The sequence below is a fragment of the Phalacrocorax carbo genome, chromosome Z, assembly GCF_963921805.1.
Source record: "Phalacrocorax carbo chromosome Z, bPhaCar2.1, whole genome shotgun sequence".
NCBI classification, from domain to species: Eukaryota; Metazoa; Chordata; class Aves; order Suliformes; family Phalacrocoracidae; genus Phalacrocorax; species Phalacrocorax carbo.
In genome coordinates this window covers 24,767,297-24,790,579 of record NC_087548.1, presented here as the reverse complement: position 1 = coordinate 24,790,579, position 23,283 = coordinate 24,767,297, and the positions used below count along the sequence as shown (strand labels likewise).

The window sequence follows — 23,283 nt, the reverse complement described above, 5'->3', positions numbered from 1 at the left end:
AACGTCATGCTCAGCATATAGAGCTGGGGGAAAAAGGAGGAAAGGGGGTACATTTGGAGTGATGGCATTTGTCTTCCCAAGTAACCATTATGCTTAACGGAGTCCTGCTTTCCTGGAGATGGCTGAATACCTGCCTGCCCAAGGGAAGGAGTGAATGAATTCCTTGTTTTGCTTTGCTTCCATGCTCAGCTTTTGCTTTACCTATTAAACTGCCTTCATCTCAACCCACGATTTTCCTCACTTTTATTCTTCTGATTCTCTCCTGCATGCCACCGGGCAGGGAGTGAGCGATTGGCTGTGTGGTGCTTGGCTGCCGGCTGGGGCTAAACCACAGCATGTTAAAAGACACTACTCTCAAAAAATATTTCTAAAAGTTCAATTATTCTATTACCACATTTAAATATCATCTGATGAGATGAAGAACTCTGATAGATATCAGATGTTTCTTGGCCTTCTGATACGTTCATAAATATTACCCTTCAAGCTATGCACGGTGGATCCAACTTTTTGTTTGATATTTGCACCTCCCACATCTCTGCCTGCTCTGATCAACACACACTTAGACTACAGCAAGTGGTGAACTCCCATGAGAATATTTTCAATCTCCTCCAGTACACTTACAAAAAAAAGTCACTATACCAGACAATGAAATTTGGTAACATTTATCTTACTTTATCTCACCAAACCTCCATGTTCATAACACCTTACTTAAAACAAACAGTACCATGCCTTTGATTTTCATGCCAGAGGATGCCAGAAAAGTTTTTGGAGATCAGTAAGTCTAGAAATTGACGTTACTTGTGTTACTACGCAGTGTCTCCCAAGGCTATGGCTTTCAACTGCTAAAAACGCATCCAATAAAACCCTCTTCTGAGTTAAGATAACCCATTTGGCTGTAACACTTCTGCTACTGCCCTGAAAGTACGGAATAACCACAAACATAGCACACCTACTGTCCACATGCAGAGCCAGCAGCTTACGGAATGCCTACACAAATGTCTCTGAAAATGTGATAAAATGTACACAACCGTGGGCATAGAGTATCTCATTTCTAGCTTTGTGTTCCCTTCATGCTACAAGCTTGCTATTACACCTTAAGCATATTTGTTTCTAGCAGCCATCCCTGTAAAACCCAACAAACAGTTAAACAGATTGGTGGACAGGTTTTGGGGCAGATAAGCAGGTAGCAAGTATGTGCAGAGTCCAACATCTTTTGCTATTCTATAGATGTTATTTGGCTGCGTACATGAAAGTACTTCTTCAGAAAAAGCTTTTCTTGGACAATTTTTAAATTTCTGAATCCTCACCTCCACTATCCAATACAGCTATCTAACGCTAATCTACATTTGTACAATATCCATGATCAAGAACAGTTCGTTGACTCCAAGAAGCTTATATTTATTCTGTATTGGGCAATATTAGGGGTAACATCACAAATGTTATTAAGGTGCAGGAATAATCAATCACTGAAGGCAGAGTCTTGAAAACCAGGAATTACTTCTTTCTGCAGTCAGGAAACTGCTCAGCAGAACGTTTCTGCAAGATCTGAGACAGAAAACTACTTCATGGAGTCTTGTCCCACATACTGACATTTTAATCAACACAAATATTCATGTAATTTACCACTGGGATTACACATTGGTCTCAGCTGTAGGACTAGTAACCAGAGTTTGAAATCAAAGTTATCTATCACCCTCCTTGATCTGAGTATACTTCCTGTGGACCAGCTGACTACAGCAGAGAGAGTACAGCCATCAATTCCAAAGCAGCCACACTGCACAACTTCAAAGAACGGCAGAAATGAAAAAAGGGGATAGGATTTTAGAAGATGCCTTGTATATGTCCTCTGGAACAATACTTAGTTATATCTAGCACAGCCATGAAAACATGGCACTAAATTTCATGTGCCATGATTTAGGTGCTCTTATAGAGAGAAAAGAAGAATGCAAAACAGAAAGCCAAAGCTCATGAAATAGGGTTTTATGCTAGTGTATGTAAGACTACATGGTTCTACAAAGAGACTATATTTATGTACGCTTCCAAAAGAAATGGATTAGCATCAGTTTACAGATCTGACCACACAAGTCTTGTTCACCACATACAGTTTGCCAAAGCATGAAAGTTAGTTGCCTTGCCTCTAATTAAAAGTAAAATCATATGACAGGAAAAACTAACGCTCATTTAAATTACAGATATTTTTTTACTATATCCTTTTATGTTATTGTGCTGTATTTTTAATGTCAAATACTTTTGCTTATTTATCTCCAGCTAGTAAGTATATTGAGTCTTCTCTTCAGCAAACGCAAAATTATGAGGAACTTCGGAATAACATCATCTAGGCCTGAAAAAGAACTGGAACCTACTCAGAGTTGCTCAAATTACATAGGCTTCTGCACTGTACCTGGTGTGCTTCTCAGATTCAAATCAGTACTGGAGAAGATGTAGAAAAGGACACAATTTCATGCTTAAATCCCATTAATATTTTGTTTTCCAGAGCTATTTAAACTTATTAGAGTGGTTAATAAAAATAATTTTCTTGGCAATGTTCTCACTGGGCTTTTCACTGCTCCAAAAGAGGTAGATGAACAGCAACATTTACAGTTGGTATATTTCAATATACCAATATTAAAAGATTATCCAAAATAACGCAAGTGTTCCTACCACTCTAAATGCACAGCCTGCTTCTAAACATATAGGCCACACAAAGTTAAGAATACTACCTCGTGGTGGAATGCTCAGAACTTATTAATCTTGCTTTTAAACTCATACCAAATTCTTTCAGTAAAAAATAATCAGATTTTAATCCATCAAGTTGCAAATGTCACTGTGTGATTTCCCTTTTCTCTTAATAACTGATTTAGTTTTATAAGATAATGTTTGAATGTCCACCATAACTGACAACAGGCCCCTTCTTCAATAAGATATAGTTGGTTTTATTTTTATCAGGCATATAGTCATATAAAACCGGAATAACCTGCGAGGGGTGCAAATCAGATACGTGAATTTCTGATGACTGTAAAACAACAACTGATTTTGTTTCAGTTAGTTCTTCTGTTTTCCAACCAAAGTTTCAATATGTATTTTATCTCAAAGTATATTATTATTAAAACAAATTTATCTTCATGTATTTTTGACCCAAAGTCTTTACTTCCCAGTTATTAATAGTGATGCTAATTGCTGTGGAACTTCTGAAGTGTTTATATTGGCTTCCAGGTACTCTTTTGTCACAAACAGACTGTCCTGGAATCTTTCACGTTGGCAATATGCCTTGGCCATTAAATATAAAACCAAATATGCAGTGGAGGTAAACGGGGGGGGGGGGGGGGGAAGAAGCAAAAAAGGTGAGGAATGGTTCAGTTCAGAGGAAACTGTTGTGGGAGAGAACCTAAGACAGCCACTACATATGCAGAATTTAGTATAGGCAAAGCCTGAATAATTTAATCAGGCAGCTATTTATGACAACTGCGCAGCGTTAGAATACAAAATCTAAATTACCTTTTTGATGCTTTGTCCCCCTACCCCCTCCAGAAAGTTTCACTGAATAAGTAAATTTACACATTGAACTAACTGCAAAGACTTAACTGTTCAGTAACTTCTAGAGCCCATGCTTATTGAAATACTGAACAATAATTCCTAGTGAGCTTGCCATCAGGTACACTAAACATCACTTGCATACATGACAAATGTTTTTATGCAATATAAACATTATTAGGCAGAAATTCCCAAACCAGCTCTTGAAGAAAGACTGCCAAAACACAAGGTTTCAAGAAAACCAACTCACCGAAAATTGAATGCTAATCAATACGGATGTTCACAAAGGATGGCACAGCTATATTAGATGACTGCAACCCACGCTTTTATGTTTGTAAAGAGCTGAATACTGCTACAGAAACATAAAAATTTGTATAGAGCTAGTTTAATAATTAGAATACTACTAAACACAGACGTATTTCAACGCTCTAAGAACAGACCTAGATGGTATTTAAAAACTGATGTATCAATTGCAGTGCTGAAAAACTGGTACACTCTAAAGAATGACTATCATGTTAAACCAGACTTTAATGGATGACTACGAAGCCCTTCTGTAAAGTCTTAGTGGTGGATGGCTACCATGTATATCACAGATAAAGAAGCTACAGAACTCAATCACAACTGTGTACAAAATAAAGCACAATAAATACATATAAATATTCTTCATTTGTAACTCACAGCAAAAAACTAAAACTCCCGACAAAGTATCATTAAGTGCTCAGTGATACAATATGTAACTTAACTATTTGGCTCAAACTGTGGAATGAAACTAAGAAATGAGAAAGCAACAGGCAATTTCATTTTCCACAGCTAGAGGTGGGCAGGAGGGAATAATTTTAACATAATGCTAACCTATCAGTGTAGTAACTGCAATATTGGAATTGAGCAGAAAAATCTAACTGTAAAAAAGTTGAAGGGAGAAGGAGGGGAAAAAGAAAAAAAAAAAAAAGCATGATACTTACCTGCGACTAGTTGTTCTCTTTTCTGTCTTAGCTTCTTCCTCGTGAAGTTGATGTTTGGCATTTTCACTTGTATCAGCTTTCAACTTCTTGGCAATACGCTCTTTTATTTGGAATCTCTCATCGCTAGCAGCTTCACCTTCTACACTATCAACATCTTCATCATGTTCTCCCTCCTTTATTGATTTAAAATTATTAAAAAAAAAAGCTAAAAGAAGTTGCAACTACAGAATGTTGAATATGTAAAGGATTCCATACCATATCTTACAAAGATAATCCCTTGCAAAAAAAACAAAAAACAAACCCACACCCCACCACTTCATTTCAAAGCAAACTTTTCAAATAAATATCTCCTTATTTGTTTCAGAGGGAACAATTAATTGGAATATGATAATTAAATATTTTTAAATCTACATACTTTTTTATAACTTAAAAATCGAAAACAGTCTGTTCTAGACTGTAAACCCTTATGGGTCTGCAGAAGGCCTCATAGCAATGAGGTATTAGTCTGGTCATTGTTCATGAATCCAAAAGTTGATCAAGGCAATACATTAAAGATTTCCTCCTTTTTCCAGTAAAAGAAAAACAAAACTTAAGAACTTCCTGCCACAGGTCGATACTACAGTCATGATGGGATGGAAGAGGTTTGCCCATTGGGCCCAATGTTATTCAACATATTTATAAGTGATCTGGATAACGGCATCAGGTGTAGCCTGATGAAGTTTGGTGATGACACCAAGTTGAGTGGGGAAGTAGACACTCCAGAAGGGAGAGCTGCTCTGCAGGGAGATCTGGATAGGCTGGAAGAGTGGGCCAGCAAGAACCTTATGAAGTTCAACAAGGACAAGTGTAAGGTCTTGCACCTGGGAAAACATAACGCGGGAGTGTCTCACAGACTAGGATGCACCTGGCTGGAGAGCAGCTCTGTGGAAAGGGACCTGGGGGTCCTGGTGGACAGAAAGCTCAACAGGAGTGAACAGTGTGCTGCTGCGGCCAAGAAGGCCAACAGGATGCTGGGTTGCATCAAAAAGGGCATCACCAGCAGAGAGAAAGAAGTCATTACCCCACTCTACTCAGCGCTGGTCAGGCCACACCTGGACTACTGTGTACAGTTCTGGTCCCCGCTATACAAAAAGGATGTGGATAGGCTGGAAGGGGTCCGGAGAAGGACCACCAAGATGACCAAAGGACTGGAAAGCCTGCCATACGAGGATAGGCTGGGAGAACTGGGTTTGTTCAGCCTTGAGAAAAGGAGGCTCAGAGGGGATCTCGTCACCATGTACCAGTACTTAAGGGGCAGCTACAAAGAAGATGGAGACTCCCTTTTTACATGGAGTCACATGGAGAGGACAAGGGGGAATAGAGCAACTTGTGTCTTCGGGAGATTCCGATTGGACACAAGAGGGAAATCTTTCACAGTGAGGACAGTCACCATTGGAATAATCTCCCCAGGGAAGTGGTTGACTTGGCCATGTTGGACACCTTCAAGAGTTGTCTGGACAGGGTGCTGGGCCATCTTGTTTAGACTCTGCTCTTCCTAGAAAGGTTGGACTAGGTGATCCCTGAGGTCCCTTCCAACCTGTGATTCTGCGATCAGTCTCCATGAGGGAATTTACAAATACCACATTGATCAAAAGAGGCCATGAAGACCTGTGGAACTGATCATCCCAACTTGCTATAGAGTACTATGCTTCCAGACCTAGCAGAGGAAGGCAAAAGGGAATAAGCCACCTTGGTTCAAAGACATGTGGAAGGAGAAATAAGTCATTCCTCTCAGTAATGAAGAAACAGCCTGATTAGACCAAGGGGATGTAAGCCTGACTACTTCCTTCCTTGGAGAAGAAAGCCTGCATGAATCTTAATGGAAGAATGCCAGCTCAAAGACTACATGGCATATCTTTTTATATTTATTTTGGAGTGATGCTAATTAGCTAAAGAAAAAAGTATAAGATGCTACATGATTGTTACTTTAACCACACAGAGAGAAAGGACAGACTTAGAAATGGTATTCCAGAGGACTGTACTGTATCCAGGAGGCTGCTAGGATGTCAGCATTTGGGAGAGGAACACTCTAAAGACAATGTACGTGCCCTGGGTGTGACTGACAGGTAGGAGGAAGAGTACCACAAACATGGAGGGAAAGAGGGGCAAAAATAACAGGAGCAGCAAGAGGCACAATTTTGGGAATAGAACAGAAAATCAAGAGCTGGATTTCAGATGTTGTATTTGAGTCACAGGTTAGGAATCTTCAGACTACCACACTTGGATTTTAGATTTAGACAAGTGAAGACCAGTCAGGAATGAAAAATGAAATCTGTGAATATTCAGCACACTAAAATAGCTGAATATTTTGTCAATGAAATAACTGAAAGGTTGTTGTGGGGGTTTTGTCTGTTCTTTTTAAATAGGGGGAAGAGAAAAGTGGAACAAGATCAGCATTTCACTTAATTTCCCAGAAAGTTATTGCTTGACAGAGGAGATAATGATACTTGCTGAAGGATTTGGTTACTTGATAAATTATCAGGAAGATGGGATGACAACAGACCTCAATAGCAGGGGCCAGAATCCAGAAAAGGAATGTGACTGGGCTGTGTTCAAGGTGTTTAACGTCAAAGCTAAAGACAGACCCCTGGTGGAGGTTTGGCCAGGGCTTAGGTAAGAGCATTTCACTGAAACACGAAGAGTTGGATAGCAGAATTTCTAGAATAAAAATGGACAACTCTGGACAAATTGCAATTGCTAAGTAGTATGCTAAAAATTTCAGTAACAGGAGGGGGATTCCACAGATGGTCTTTTAAAACGGGAAAGAAAATGGTTCAACTTGCCCAACTCAGCTGAATCCCCTACTTCCTGAACCTTCCATTCCCCTCATTCTGCACAGGATTTCACCATTTTCTTCTAGAAAAACACCCAACAGAATAGGGTATAATCTTCCTCCTCAACCCCTTCCCCCCCTGCAACTCTATAGTCTTTTCTCATGCCCTGTCTCTTCCTTCAGTCCCTCTTCCATCTCATTAACTCCATCTGATCATGTATCTTTTAGGCACTTATTTTTCTGAAGTCTCATTACCAGCTAATAGATTTAATACATTTCCGCCCAGAGGGGGCTACGTGATGGCTCAGGAGGGAAGTGGCTGTTCAGTTGGATGATGCTGTTCCTAGTGACACAGAAATGCAAAACTGCCTTCCTGGAAGCTGTACTAGTTTTTGCTGCTGCTGTTAGCTGGGTGGAGTTGCCCTATTCTTCTCTTCGCTCTGGAAATAAAAATGTTACGAGAGATTTTGTGTCAGAATAACTAATGGCTACTGTATGTAACATGATTCAGCCATTTGAGAAGATTATTGAATTAGGGAGTGAATATCAAGCTTTATCTAGCCATAGCACTACATGAAACTTACTGTTCATTAACCAGCTCACAAACAGGGAGAGGAAAACGAGCTGTGCAGAATGGGGAAACAGAGGAATGTCACTGGTGGGAAGAAAAATTTCAGTCATGTGAACACATTTCATGTTTTCATTAATGACGTAGGCACAGAAAGAGGTTTAACAAGTAGTGATGAGGTACTGTTAATAAAGAGGATCTGACTTCCAAAGTGTGAAAAGTATGACCTTGAGAACTAAAGTAAGAGACCCAGGATGATATTTAATAGCATGAATAGCTAGGTCAGGTGCTTAGGGAGTAATAACAAGAGCTTCTCTTATACACTAGGGACTTATTTTAGGGGATAGAGAGATCTGGAAGAATTATTTGGTTGTAGGATGGCTATAGAACTATGAACTTTTTGCAGCCATGTAAATGCAAGAGTGATCCAGTGTGTGTTAACTGAAATAAATCCAAGAAAGACGATAAAATACTGGTACCACTTTACAAGGCTCAGGTAACTGCCCAAAATGCTAGATTCTAGCTAAGATATTTCAATGAAATGAAATCTAAGGAGAGCATCTGGAGGGGTTAAAAAAAAAGGCCTTTGTATTTCCTACTTCATGACACTATTATAACAGCATTCAGATTAATTAGGCTGAGATATTAAAATTTAAATAAATATACCTAATGTGTCCCTGTTCTATGTTCCCTGAATCCAGTTCATTAAAAGGGCTATTTGATCATCTGAAGAATTATTAATTAAATACCATTCTCAGAACCCTTCTAATACTTAAATGCTCCTGCACAACAGGAATTACAAAGGAGAAGAGTCCAAGAACCTGAACTCATACTATGCGCCATGGAAAAAACAACAGGAAACAGGGTGGAAGCAGACTGTGCTCCTCTTTTTTAGGCACAAGAATGGGATAGGTTGTGTCTTCACTACACTTCCACAGTGCATCAACTAATATTGCAGTACCTGTGCATGCTGGATAGATATGGAAAACAGTACTTTTCAGGATTCAGTCTGGGGAATGAGAGACATTCCTAGTCAAATAATACATCCTTGTGTCAACAGTAACTCAAAGGGGTAGTAGCTCCACGATGTATGGCTGGAGGCAAAACATACTTCAGCCAGCAACCTTACTCTGCACCATCTATGACAATCTCCTTGTAATTAAAATAGCCTCCATATTTGGTTGGACGTTACTGCTTGATTATTCAGATTTCCTGTCTTTCAGGGGTGACAGTCTTCATCAATACAATTTAAGTGATAAATATTCAGTGAAATTTCATTTCCTTGAAGAAGTCTTTCCAACAGGACTCACTCATGCACAGATTTCCCCTCAGACAGTGGAGTTGTATCATTATTCATGACAAACTTAATTTTAACCTTCTTCTTTAGAAGTAATTTCAGGGCTTTTATTAATAATTTGTCACTCTGCAGTACATAACCTCCCGTACACCTAATCTATGGACAAAATAACCAGTAAGCAGTTTTTATAAAACGCAGTAGGTAGTATGCAGTAGTAACTCTACCCTGCTGTGAAAGTTCACAATGGCCAAAACATTAGAGCTCTGAAACGGCCTCCAGCCTTTTGCCAGAAATCTGACCTGTGCTAGTTTTCAAAAACCTCTGAAGCAGCATTTGTTCCTCTATGAAAATCTAATCCACGTACAGTAAAAAACCAAATACCTATGTGTAAAAAAAAAAAGAAAAAAGCTACTTACTTCACTTGAATCTCTTTCTTCACTTGCCGCTTCACTGAAAGAAGAAAAATAACCATAACTACTTCAAAGTACCAGAGGAGATATAAAATACTGTTTAAATAAACTCAGTTCTTAAATAAATTTGTTTAGCTACTTGAAATCTTAATCAACCTAGTCATTTATATAATCTTCAAATTCATCTTAAAAGTATCAATTAACAGTATTGTCTATCATTTGACTGTCACAGTCCTTTATAATTAGAAATGTTTAAAAGCAGGAAAAAACCACAAACTTTCATACAATGGATAAATTCTAACCATACCTTGAGCTGTCCAGACAAAACACTAACATATACAGTTAAAAAGAAAAAAAACAACAAAACTCACTCAAGATGGACATTTTTCATCTCATATATCAAACAGTTTCTAGCATTTTATTGGAAATAGTCTATATTTTGAAAAACCTTCTTTATGTAGGCATGTTCAACATGCACTATACTGATAATTAAGCTTAACATCAAAATTTTCTTTTGTTAAATAGCTACGGTTTAGTGTATTAACAAAGGACTTTATTTGAATATACTACGGCTAACATATCCACTGTGAATTGTCACAAACTAATAATAAAGACCCTTGAAGATTTTTCCATCCCACAATTTGAAAAACAAGTTATGTTAAAGAAACAAAGCAAGGAACGTTAAAGGAATCTCCCAGGTCAAGGCTTTGAGGTGTGCTCTAAGCCATCAATAAGTAATCATGGTCATCAAAGAAACCGTAAATTTGTTGGAATCAATTACATTAATTTAATTAAAAAAAAAAATCCAGAAAACTTTGTGGAAGTATTTCTCAGAAGAAGATTATAATTAAAAAAACAAACAAACAAGAAAACCAACAAAACCAAAAACCACAAAAACCCACACCCACATTGCTAAATGTTGAAGAATAAATTTAGAATGCACCCGGGTGTCTAATTCTGATGACAGTCCTAAACAAGCAGAAGCCACATAAGAGGTAAAAGGACCCACTTGGAATTTGTGACATGGCTATAAAGGGAATTGCCCTACCAACTTTTGGGAGTGTTTTGAAGGGGCTACACACAGTTGCGGATGACTTCTCTGATGTATTCAGACTTACACAGAATCTCTAACCAAAGGTTTTTAAGGAAACTAAGCAGTCCTGTGGTGATGGGAATGTCCATGCATGAATAAATAGAGGGTTAAAAGACAGGAAAATAAAGTTAGAAGCAAACAATTACTTCTTGCAATGGATGAAGATCACTAGTGTATATCCACAGTAGTCTGTGTTGGGGCTTGAGCTGTTCAGCAAACTCAGTAACAAAGCAGGCAAACAGCCAGGTCACTAAGTTTTTTGACAATACTGATTTACTCAGGACAGTAAAGCGAAGAGCAGACTGAAAAATTGCAGAAGGACCTGAATGATGAGACAATAAGATGACAGATGAAATCTGAAGTAGATAAAAAGTAAACTACACATATGAGGAAAAGGAACGCCACATACAGAACAAGCATTCATGATCATGATGTGTCCCTTGGGGGTTGGTATTAGGACCAGTATTATTTAATATCTTCATCAATGACAGACAGTGGGATTGAGTGCACCCTCAGCAAGTTTGCAAATGACACCAAGCTGAGTGGTGCAATAGGCACACCTGAGGGATGGAATGCCATCCAGAGGGGCCTGAACAAGCTGGAGAGGTGGGCCTGTGAGAACCTCAGGGGAGGTTCAACATGGCTACGTGCAAGGTCCTGCACCTGCGTCGGGGCAACCACTGGGATCAATACCAGCTGGGGGATGAAGGGATTGAGAACAGTCTTGCAGAGAAGGACATGGGGGTACTGGTGGATGAAAAGCTGGACATGAGTCAACAATGTGCACTCACAGGCCAGAAATGCAACTGTCTCCTGGACTGCATCAAAAGCAGCGTGGCCAGCATATTGAGGGAAGTGATTCTGTCCCTCTACTCCACTTGTGAGAGCCCACCTGCAGTGCTGCATCCAGCTCTGGAGCCCTCAGCACAGGAAAGACATGGACCTGTTGGAGCGGGTCCAGAGGAGGGCACAAAAATGATCCTGAGGGCTGGAGCCCCTCTCCTGTGAGGACAGGTTGAGAGAGTTGGGGTTGTTCAGCCTGTAGAAGAAAAGGCTCTAGGGAGACTTTATTACAGCCTTTCAATATTTAAAGGGGGCTTATAAGAAAGATGGGAAAAGACTTTTTAGCATGTCCTGTAGCAACAGGACAAGAAGTAATGGTTTTAAACTAAAAGAGGGTAGATTCAGACTAGATAAAAGGAAGGTTTTTTATGGTGATGAGGGTGAAACACTGGAACAGGTTGCCCAGAGGGGTGGTAGATACCCCATCCCTGGAAACATTCAAGGTTAGGTTGGATGGGGCTCTAAGCAACCTCATCTAGTTGAAGATGTCTCTGCTCATTGCAGGGGAGTTGGAGTAGATGACCTTTAAAGCTCCCTTCCAACTCAAACCATTCTATGATAAGCAAATTCTTAGAGCTGATATATTTTCATGGAATTGTCTCATCTCAATATTCACAGTGGTTGAAAAAGTAAATCAGAAGTTAAGAAGTATTAAAAAGAATAGAGAACAGAGACCACCATTATGCAAGCATGCAGATTTATGATCCACCTCATTCTTAATATGTTGTTTAGATTTGATAAAAAATAAAGATATTTTAGAATAAAACCAGGGCTGGGAAGAGCAACAAGAATAACCACAGGTACAGACCACCTTCTGGGTGTAGAAAAAGTTGAGCAGGCTTTAAGAATTTAGGCTACAAAAGAGATGGCCTAAGAAGTGCTTGTGGTAAAGAGATGTATAAAGGCACTGACTGCTCACTGTCTCTTCCAGCATAAGAGTTAGAATTTATCAAATGATATCAGTAGCAGCCAGGTTCAGAATAAAAAGGAGAAGTAATTCTACCCCCAGCAGACCAGAAGGTGTGAATGTAAATGATATTACAAGAGCCTGAATAAAGTACTTTGATGAGAGTTCTATTAAGGGGTACTAAATAGATGAACCACACCAAATCCTGACAGTCCCCTCAGCTGAAAGTAGATGGAGGCTGGGATACTACTCAGGTATTATGCTTGTGCTGCTTTTATTCTTTGTTAGGCATCCACTGATGGCTAATGTTGGTGACAGCATAGCGGGTTAGAGGAACAGTTGGTCCGATCTGGCATTGCCGTTCTTAATTTCTTAGAGTACCAGATAATAAGTATACATTATGCTAATCAGGTCTACCATCCTGAAAGTAAATGTGTTCCGGAAATTGGAAATCACATATTAACCTTTTGACAGCAGGAACTGAGCTTAGATGTGGATCATCCTTCAGTAGATCATGACTACTTTTACTTTTTCCCTTCATGGTCTGTTAAAAAAAAAAAAAAAGTATTATAAATTTCAGTGTTTGAGAAAATAGATGTTGAAAAAGGATATCAGTAAGAAAAAGACAACTTGTTTCTTGTCAGCTTTAGCCTAACCAGTAAGCGTAATCACTTTTAATAGCACAAGATCAGAGAAGGAATTCCAGAAAAAGAAGCATCAAACTGACTCCATGGATTTATAAAGTATTTTTGCAATAGCAATGCACTTAATTTTAGAAAAAAAAATTTAAAAAGAGATTGTTTAATCATCACAGTCATTACACATCATAAAGATAAATGGTCTAGTGCATACATATGTGAGTCAATGAAGATGTAAGGACTTGACTTCCCAGTAATGGCATACGACAACTCAGAGAACTACCATCTACAAAGCAGAACTTATCAATTGGTAGACACTAATTAGACCCCTAGGAAAAAAAGGAAATTTACATGTAATACATCACGTAGGAATCATCTACTGAAGCAAGCAGTCAAATAATCTAAGAACACAGAAGATCTTACTGTGGAAAGACTGCAGTAAGAAAGCGTTCCTCATCCTAATCCAAAAAGTACATTTAAATTTCAGACTGAAAATCTCTGTTACAGGAACAGTCTATATTGTGACCTGAATGTCTCCATTACAACTGCATTTTATAATCCTTTCAGGAAGACAGTAGTTGTGTGGATAATAAAATCTTACTCATTTAAGCACAACTCCAATTTTTTTTATTATGAGGGAAAAAAGACTAACGCATTCAGCAACATGAAAAATTACTTCCTTCAACAAGTAATTTGTGTGTGTGTTCAGGAGCTAAATGAAACGTAAGACAAGTGCTTATCATCTTTGTAAACTGCTCCAAACAAGTATAGACAATTAAATGCGCAGTTTGGACACTGAAAGCTTCAGTTTAAACACTAATCAGCAACAAGTGGAGGCCTCAGTGTCAGGTCCCAAAATGCACTAATAGCCTTAGTGGCCTTGAGGAGTTTTACCTGGATTCCTCTGCCCATGAGCACCATTTCAGCTCAGGCATAAGAAACCACTCACCACCTGAGCTATATCAGAGGTGAACCTGTGTCTAACCCCATCTTCTGGGGGCCTGTGGGACCCACATTGTAGACTTGTCTCCAGCCCTGTCTCCCATCCCACCTCTTGCTGCTCCTGACTGGACTTTCTGGATGGGGACCTTGGTCTTGGTTATCGCTTGCCATGTCCAGGACTGTTGATGGACCTGTTACTAGCATCCAACTCTGCCCACTATATCCAGACACTGTGAGATTATGCCTCTGTTGGTAAGCACACTGGCTGTGCTGGAATCACTCTTGCCTCCTCGCTCACCATCTCTCATGCAGCCATTCTGCTCTTGGCACTCCTTGACCCAAAAATCCCTAATCCTGTGATCTGTGCCTTCTATAACCCTCCTGGGTACACAAATTTTCTTTCTAAGATTCATACTCTCTATAATATAACCATTTAGAGACTCTCCTGATACAGAAGACAAATCAACCCATAACATTTCAAAGACACCAATGGCCCTAATCCCTTGTTTGATCTTTTTGAAAGTATTTATACTTCTCACTTTAATCGTGTTCTGTGGCACAAATGTTCACAACTTAAATTCCAAGAGGGAAAAATACTTTTCCTTTGTATATTTATTTGCTCATTTATCTTTGTGTCTCAATGTTCAGATTTTAAGAAATAGGGAATAATCATCATAATCTTTCTCCCCCTCTCTCCCTTTCTTTAATTTTAAAGTTACCATGATCCGTATCCCCAGTTATCCTTCTTGCCCTTCTTTGTTCCATCTGAGGAACAAGAACCTGGTGATGCATTGCAGCAAAGGCAAAATATATTCCCTCACTTAGACTAAGTGTAGTGCAGGCTGAACAAGTCCAGAGTAGAAACTTGTTCATAATGGGGAAGATGGAGAATAGGGAGGCTTACTTAAATTCAGTACTTACTTGGTTAATATGATGTGACTAAGACAAGAATTCTTATTTTTCACATGTAAACATGAAATCACTACATACAGTTAAAATTTAATCCTGATACATGGTGTTTTCATTTACTCTTTAGATCATTTTAGCCTCAGCCCTACTGCACTAAAAATTAATAGATGTTCCCTTTCCCCAGATCTGTTAGAGGATTCCTCAGTTACTTGCAGACTTTCCTCTCAACCTCAGTCCTTAAAAGTATATCCCTCTTGCAGTGAAACATGCAAGACTTACTGCATCTAGCAACCAAAAAGGTTCACAGAAGGATTCTGAATTTGTAAATGTCAAAGAACCCCATTATTAACTTTGACCTTCAATTTTTCTTATCTGAAGAGAGAATGAAAGTTGGTGCTGAAGTTCACATATTTCACTTTTATGAAGATCAAGAACTATAGAGATACTGATCTAGACCTATCAGAAACAAGCAACAAGGTTTGGAAAAAAGGTTTTATTCTGTTGTAAAGAATGAACAGAAATTCTTCATAAACAGTTGATCTGGTTATTTTCCCACCTACAGGTAGTCTAGAATTTAGTCAGGACCAATATGAGGATGAGATTTTAAGACTGAGTTGAAGACAGCATGACAACACTGAAACTGGACGTGTCATGAAAGAGCTGTTCTACTTAAATAATTTTAAACTGAGAAGCAAATATTTGGCATGAAAGGGAAGAACGTCAAAGCAACCAAGTTAAATGCAATATTCAAAACTAGACATATACCAAGAGCAGAACTACAGATGAGCATGTTAAGGTAAACAAGTGTAGTTAGTCTGACTACTAAGTTGAAACAAGAAAGAAGAGTAGTTAAAACTACTGCTGTAATAAACCTCTACTATCAACCTGACTGATGTCACCTAACTGTAATATGCTCCATCATTATTGACTGTTGTCTTGTATTTTAACTAAATCCTGAGGACCACTTTTTCACTTACGTGGTACAGGACTCAGCACCATGTAGTCTGATCACTAACTGAAGCAGGCAGGTACCTGAACCTTACAAATATTAAGAAAGCCTAGGGATCTAAAGAAGTAATTTGGTCAGCAGTAGAAATGAGAATGACAACTTGTTTAAGAAATTTTTAGATTAACCTTATTTAAGTGGCAAAGTCAGACAAGTAGATGTTAGATCAAAGACTACCTATGCAACCCTAGGTCTGTGAATGTGGACAATTCACAACAGTGCAACACTTAATTATGATAATGCACTATTTTCTCCACAATAACCCCACTTCATTTCACACACAGCATGCATATACCTAAGAAAATGGGGCTAACAATGCACTGGCAACGAACAAGTTGATCTATTTCAAACCTCAAGTATTTTACCATCAAACCACACTCTCATAATTAAGGAGGTGAAGAAGAATAAAGTACCTATCAACTCAAGGAATTTTAAACAGCAGACATCAATCTACACTACAAAGTATGAAACCTTATGTTTATGGAGGTGTAAAAATATCACACAGTAACTGAAGGCACCTTCAAAGTTAGAAAAAGTAAAACCCTCTGTTTTTTCAACATGTTACAATAGCAGAATCATAAAAATTGAAGTAATTTCTAGTATTATTGTTCAAAACTCAAACATAGGAACAAGATGCAGAACTTCAAAGCTTTTCACAAACATGCAAAAAAGGTAGTTTTAAGTTGAAAAGAAAAATGGGGAATATTTGATACAGTACCTGACTAACTCTATTGACTTCCTCCTCTTCTTCTTCAGCTTCTTCCCCAAAGGAAAGCAGGTTAAAATTTCTTTAAGAGAGAAAACACATTTTCTAGTAAAACTTTAAATACTGTCTTACTAACAATCCATAACTTTAAACATATTATTTTCATATTGCATGTGATTAAAAAAAAAACTTTTTTGCCCTGCTAAATGTACCAATTCCAAACAAAAACATGTTGTTTTGCTTCTCTAAATAGTCAAGGTTTATTGCATGTTCTATTCTATTCCTGAACAAAAGAATCAAGATAGCTAAGCATCAGTTAGAGAACAGTAAGACAAAATTTAAGAAATTCTGCCTTGACTAACTTTCACAGACTCTTAAATGTTGACAGCTGTGAAAACAGAGCAGTTGCATTTTTTTCCACATTTTTTTCCCAACAGAGCAACATTCAAGTACCAAACACAAAATTTTCAAGGTACGATTGCTGAGAAAGGCATCAAATGGACACGTGTTCACAGAATGTAATTAAAAGAATGATTTTTTTAAATTAATTGTTTACACTATGTTGTAACCAGTCAGTTGCAACATGTTCTATTTCTGTCCAACAGACCTGACACCATACACACACTTTAGATTTCCTATTACTTTTCATTGTAGGTTTATGACTACCAAATTTTATTCACAGGAACTGAAGTTTCCCAAGTCAAAACGCATGCTTTTTGCTAAGTATTTTAGTGGAAGAGAAGTTGTAGCTGATAAAATAAGTTCAAAGATCTCAGACAACCGAGCTATGACCTAGTTACTAGTATGTATTAACTTCATTGTCATCTCAGTCACAAAAGAATGATTGCACATTCTTGCCCTTGGGAGAGGCTTAAGCTACCTTTCACCTCTCTCTTGCAACAAACTATTACCATGCCTAAAACAGTTACAGCTCAGCTGATGCACAGTAACCACTTCAGACACAGCACCTAGGTTTGTATGATCTCTTCAGACACAGAGAAGCAGATTTTGCGAAGATTAGAGAACATTCCTCTGTGCAGTTTGGTAAAGCGTTGTGTTTCAAAAGCAGGAATAGAAAATTACCAAGCTGCAAATTAAAGGTGAAAGAAAATTAACTACCACTTAAGTTGCATATACTTACTTTGTGCCTTTTACTTTGGACTTTTTAGTTTCTTCTTCTGGTTTGTCCTTTTTCAGCTTTCTGTTTGGTCTTGGAACAATATCATCAAAAGGATTAAACAAAACCTGTTAAAAAAGTAGTATTTTAGAAACATATTTAGTAAGTATTTTGTTATAATTAAATGAGTGAATATTTCAAAACAATATATAAAAAGACATGCCCAGTTTTCATACACGAACACAGTTTTCTGAACACTATGGACAAACAAATTTCAAAATTTCAAAATTTCCAAAACCAGTACATACCTCACAACTTCTTATTCTGTGTGGACTGAGAGGTCTCTCTTCCTTGTCAACTTCTACTTCAGCCAGGCGCAACATGTTATATATTGTATCCCCTGTAACCTGTCAAATTTATAAGAAAGGTTTGAAAGTCCTTGCCTATAATTTTTTTAATGATCCTGCAAACTGCACAGCAATTATTTGGTACAGAATTTTGAAAATACAAATGATATAGGAAATACTGTAAGCATGTAAGACTTCTAAAAGACAGCAAGTACAACGTACAAAGGTTTGGGTGTTTATATTTAGCAGCAAAAGTTGAAGGAATACAGGTAACTAAACCTGCAATTTTGAGAGCATATGCAGGGGAAGTTGTCAAATTCTTCCTGTGAGCTGTGAAACAGGAAAATAAAAGACACTGTGAAATTAAAAAAGTTTCTTTTCATTCAAGTAAATCATGAGAGTGATTCATCTTATGATGAATCTTATGAATTTCATCTAAATTCATCTTATGTTTTTCATTTTCCTGGTTCCTGTTGGGTAACCAGAATTTGCAAACAGAATTTTCAAAAATTTCATTAGTGTTAGATGAACTGATTAAGACAGAACTATAATAATATGAATAAGATTATTCAAAGGAAGTACAACACGAAAATATAATTTAGAAGGATAACAACAGCAAAGTAGACAATTACGGGAATACCCATGGAAACATTTCTACCAAAGAACAGAGACAGGTTAGAAAGCAGAGAAATTTTAAATGTACGTAGCAGCAAACAACACTAAAATAGCCTTTGAATACAGAGAAACTTCTAGTAGCTTCTGTCAAACTCAAACTGGGACTCTAGTCCATGCAGCAGACCTTTCCAAAGATTGTGTGCTTGTTATTAAGTTCATCTGCACGACCCAACGTAAAGAAAAATTGACTCCCGTTATCATGGGGCCCAGCATTTGCCATAGCAACAAGTCCTCTTCGGTTAAATCGCAGTCGTGAGTGGAACTCATCCTGGCAAAGACAGAAGAGAAAAGAACATGATTTAAATATGTAACAATTTTTTCCACTTCTTCAGCTACAGCTTATTCATATCAATATGCACACACAGAAAAGATGCTGTTAATTTTCTTTTAAACTCAGACAGTAATAAATTCAAGTCTTTTGAAACTTAATGCCACAATTGTATTTAAAAGCTTTTGTTTTCAGCAGAAAAGATTATTTTTAGTCAATTTTTTTCTTCTTAGTGCCTATGCAAACAAGTGATCAATCTTCTTTTGAAGGAAATCATAAACACATAACCAACAAACACTGAAAGAAAAAAAATTAGAAACTAGTATACCAATAACAGAAAAATACATTATTTCATAAAAGCTCTAAGTTCTGTCTTGTTAACTTTCTCTTTTTCCAATCATTGCCTAAATAATCAGTTGTAATTAATTTTTTTGTTGGAATTTATTATCCCACCAATACTAAAAAAATCCAAAGCATTTCCAAAAGCAACTACATTTCATACATTTCTTGTAAAACTAAAATTCTTGTTAACCACTGTATTCAGGGGAAAAATCCTAATTCATATAAAATAACTGGAAGCTCAACAACAGGTTGTAATAGTACAGTATTGCAAAAATCCATAGGAAGAACATTTTTCTGGACCGTAAGATGACAGAACAGGACTACTTTCAAAGCAAGGTAAAGGCAATGAGTAATATATTAATACCATGGTAGTATCACAATTCTAAACACTACAATATCGAGATACTGCTAATTTTAAGCAGTGATGCTGCTACAGTATTGGTAATATTTGTTATGTCCTCTGCTCAGGTACCACCTCTTCCAGAAACTTCATGTTTGTGTTATACAGAATCATAGAATGCCCTGTATGAGTCTACTCTAGCAGCAGGGAGATAGAAGGCCCAGAGACAGGCCATACAGCTTCAGTCATGAGTTAAAGGTGCCTGCCCCATCTGAAATATAACTGGAGGAACAGAAGACAGCTGCTCTGTGTGTGTAGCTTCACAGACGATCTGAGCCTCCTCGTTAAGAGACAAGCCATGCAGGTATCAATAATACCAACGTTATACAATATGCGTAAACAATGTACATTTCTGCTTCTGAGTTTGCCACACACCAACACCTACTTGTCACTCTTCTCCCTCCCTGTTTTTTCCTTGCGAGGTTCATACTAGCAAGGTTATACATTTATCATAATATCAGAACAACTAGATGTAAGAACTCTCAATTCAGAAAGGCATATTCAAAAAAATACTGAAGTAACATGGGAAAGCGATTACTGTATACATTTAATATTGCATTTCTAATATAAGGTTTCTTTTCTCCCAACCAAACACAGTAAGTAGGAAGAACAACTGATGGAGAATAACAAAGAAGTAATGCATAAGATATACAGATACTTACCTTGAAGGGAGCTCCATAGATTGACTCTCCACCTGATCCAGTACCAGTGGGATCACCTCCCTGCACTATAAAGCCAGGCACTACTCTGTGAAATACTGTGTTATTGTAATACTCTAAGGAAAAAAAAAAAAAAAAGAGGATATTAAATACATGTAAATGGTCTCAAAAGTCAGACTTTCATAAAGATTATGCAGAGGTGTCCAGAGATTGAAGTTCCAGAAAACAAGTACTATAACTGGATTCTGCTGTTTCCACTGGGTTCCCCCCTCTTCCACCATCTTGCTCAATGCGACTATCTCAGCTACGAAGTATTGCTGATTACATTAAAAAAAAAAAAAAAAAGTGCTGTCGTACACTTCTGTTGCAAAAGACATTGCACATCACCGACAAGATGACATCGATGAATTATTTTATTTCAGCTTTTAAGTTTTATCACTGGAATACTACCAACATACCTCAATTTGAAAGGAGAATTAAAACTACTATGCTCTGTCCCAGCCAACATCTGACATACATTGTCAACTGTATCCATACACCAAATGATGAGCATTTTCACTCACTGGCATGGAACACAGGTGTCACCCCTTTCACCACCTACACTGTACCCAAACCGATCATTTTCACAGAATTAAATACATGGCATATTTTGATCCCTAAATTATCTTCTTTTATCTATCTATCAGATAGGGGTTAGGACATCATTAGAAAACAAAAGGAATGAAAACTGAACTTTACTTGACATACATCTCCAAGTTGTTTTTTTTTTTAATAAACAAAAATAAATCCACAGCATGTTGCAAGACAAAGCAGGATCTGCACATGTTGCAGCACAGCTACATATATGCATGGATGGTTATATGCTAGGATACTCACAAGGAAAATATTCACATTTATTATACAAAATGTAGGATCCTACACAGCTGTTAGAGAAGTTCAGAAAGGAAATAAAGCCCAGTTTTTTAACACTGAGGATAACTGAACTCTTAGGACTCACCAAGGGCTAAGAAATTGACTTACCACTGCAGAAAATCTACACGTCTCCACACTAGGCGTAAGAGCATGGAACAGGCTGGATCTGTGCTGAGGGCACAAATCCTAGGCTGCTATTTTTCCTTAACAGAAGAGTGCTAGTGACTCTACCAATGCATAAATGGGATAACAGCAGCAGCTAGAAAACACATAAAGGCACCAGGTCCTTCACAAATTCCTGTTACAGCTTTCCCAATAGGGAGCTTCTCATTCTGGTACCCACTACTTCAGTGAAGAGCATTACAGAGCTTCCATCAACAAAAAACTCAGCAAGTAAAACATTAGAAGCACTCATGAAAAAAAATTAAAAGGTAGTAAAGATGGTGATATAGAAATGAGAATTTTGGGGGATGTCCAATATTGCACCATTGCTATTTCATACATACATAGTACTACTTTAATTGAAGTAGTTACACTTTGTAGAGACTTGTTAAGAGTAAGCCTTCCCAAGCCTCTGACATACAACTTTTCAGTAATATTATGACATCTGTGACATTTGAGAAAATAATACAAATTTTTAATTTTTTTCCCCTGGGTTCCTTAATAACCTTGAAAAACACTGTCTGAGTGTTAGTTAATATTTTCTAAATACAAACAAATTCGTTAACACATTAAATTTAAAATATAGTTATAACCTCTATTTTACAAAAAAGGCACAAAGAATGCATTTGAAATAATTTCAAAAACTCCTATCCCAATCAGTCATTACCTTCCATACAAAGCTGTATGAAATTTCTACATGCTTTTGGTGCTTCTTTTGACCATAGTTCTATATCTATATCTCCTGCTGTTGTTCTCAGCAAAACCTATAAAAATATAGATAAATACACCATTAGTTTTATTGTAACTTAGTCAGTGATCAAAGAATATAATGGCCAAGGTAAAAAAATACTTCTCAATTCATATGTTAGTAACAGTAGTATGCATTCAAATATGCCAGGTTACTGTTAGTACTAAATAATATTGCCATCACTTAAGATACGGTTTTGAACCGAAATGTATAATACGGCTTCAAGGACAACGACCTGATACCTCACACAGGATAGAAACTTAAGATATCCTTTATCGCTTCCATTATGAAACAGCATGGAAAAAACCCTATAATTACGCCATAAATCTCCGAAGGCATATATCTCTTTTACAAGCAACATAATTAAATCCAGAGAGAGATCATAACAAAATTAAGAATCTACGGTAGAGCCAATAATAAAGGAAACGAGACGCAACACTTCAAGGACTTCTTATGTATCCGACAGCACATGCCATGCTTTGACCCAGGTAACGTCCTTCTGCGCTGGTTCTCCTCAGACTAAATGTAACCAAACCGCCCCACAGACATACACCGCACATCCTCCTCACCTGTGCCCCCTCCAGACTCCCCCGCAACACACAAGCCCTTCACACGCCTCCGCCCAAACTCCCCGCCGCCCAGGCGGGGCCCCGCATGCCCCTCGCCCCCCACAGCCCCACCTTGCCGTTGGTGGGAGGCTCCTGGATGTAGATGTTACTCATGGTGGGAAAAGCGCCTGCCGACAAATGACCCACTACCTGCTCCCTACTACACCTCTCCTCTAATGCCTTCTACTGCCCCGAACCTCCCGCCATCTTGGGCGCCTCTATGCCGCCCAGGGAGGTGGGGAGGACGCTGCCCACGCCGGGAGCAAGGGCGAAGAGATGGATTCCCCAATCGGAGTATCTGCAGGACTCACTGAGGTCGCAACTCCTTTCATAAATATCTGGAGGCTTCCCCAGACACCTGTAGGCCCTCCGACCCGCCCGCCCGGTGCTGAGGTCCCCCAACCTCCCCGTGAGTGGTACG

At 38.1% G+C, this 23,283-nt stretch overlaps 1 protein-coding gene across 1 annotated transcript in view; it reads right to left on the bottom strand.

The window, feature by feature from the left end:
- The window catches only part of CWC27 (CWC27 spliceosome associated cyclophilin), a 122,809-nt gene extending 99,616 nt beyond the window's left edge, over positions 1-23,193 (bottom strand). Inside the window, exons 1-10 of the mRNA XM_064438401.1 lie at positions 22,935-23,193; positions 22,174-22,270; positions 20,436-20,548; positions 18,888-19,031; positions 18,050-18,148; positions 17,766-17,869; positions 16,637-16,706; positions 12,888-12,967; positions 9,587-9,620; positions 4,494-4,666 (exon numbers count right to left, since the gene is read on the bottom strand). Coding sequence (XP_064294471.1) covers positions 4,494-4,666; positions 9,587-9,620; positions 12,888-12,967; positions 16,637-16,706; positions 17,766-17,869; positions 18,050-18,148; positions 18,888-19,031; positions 20,436-20,548; positions 22,174-22,270; positions 22,935-22,976 — 956 coding nt within the window. The 5' untranslated portion in view covers positions 22,977-23,193. The remainder of the gene's footprint in view (positions 1-4,493; positions 4,667-9,586; positions 9,621-12,887; positions 12,968-16,636; positions 16,707-17,765; positions 17,870-18,049; positions 18,149-18,887; positions 19,032-20,435; positions 20,549-22,173; positions 22,271-22,934) is intronic.
- Between the last annotated feature and the right edge of the window lie 90 nt (positions 23,194-23,283).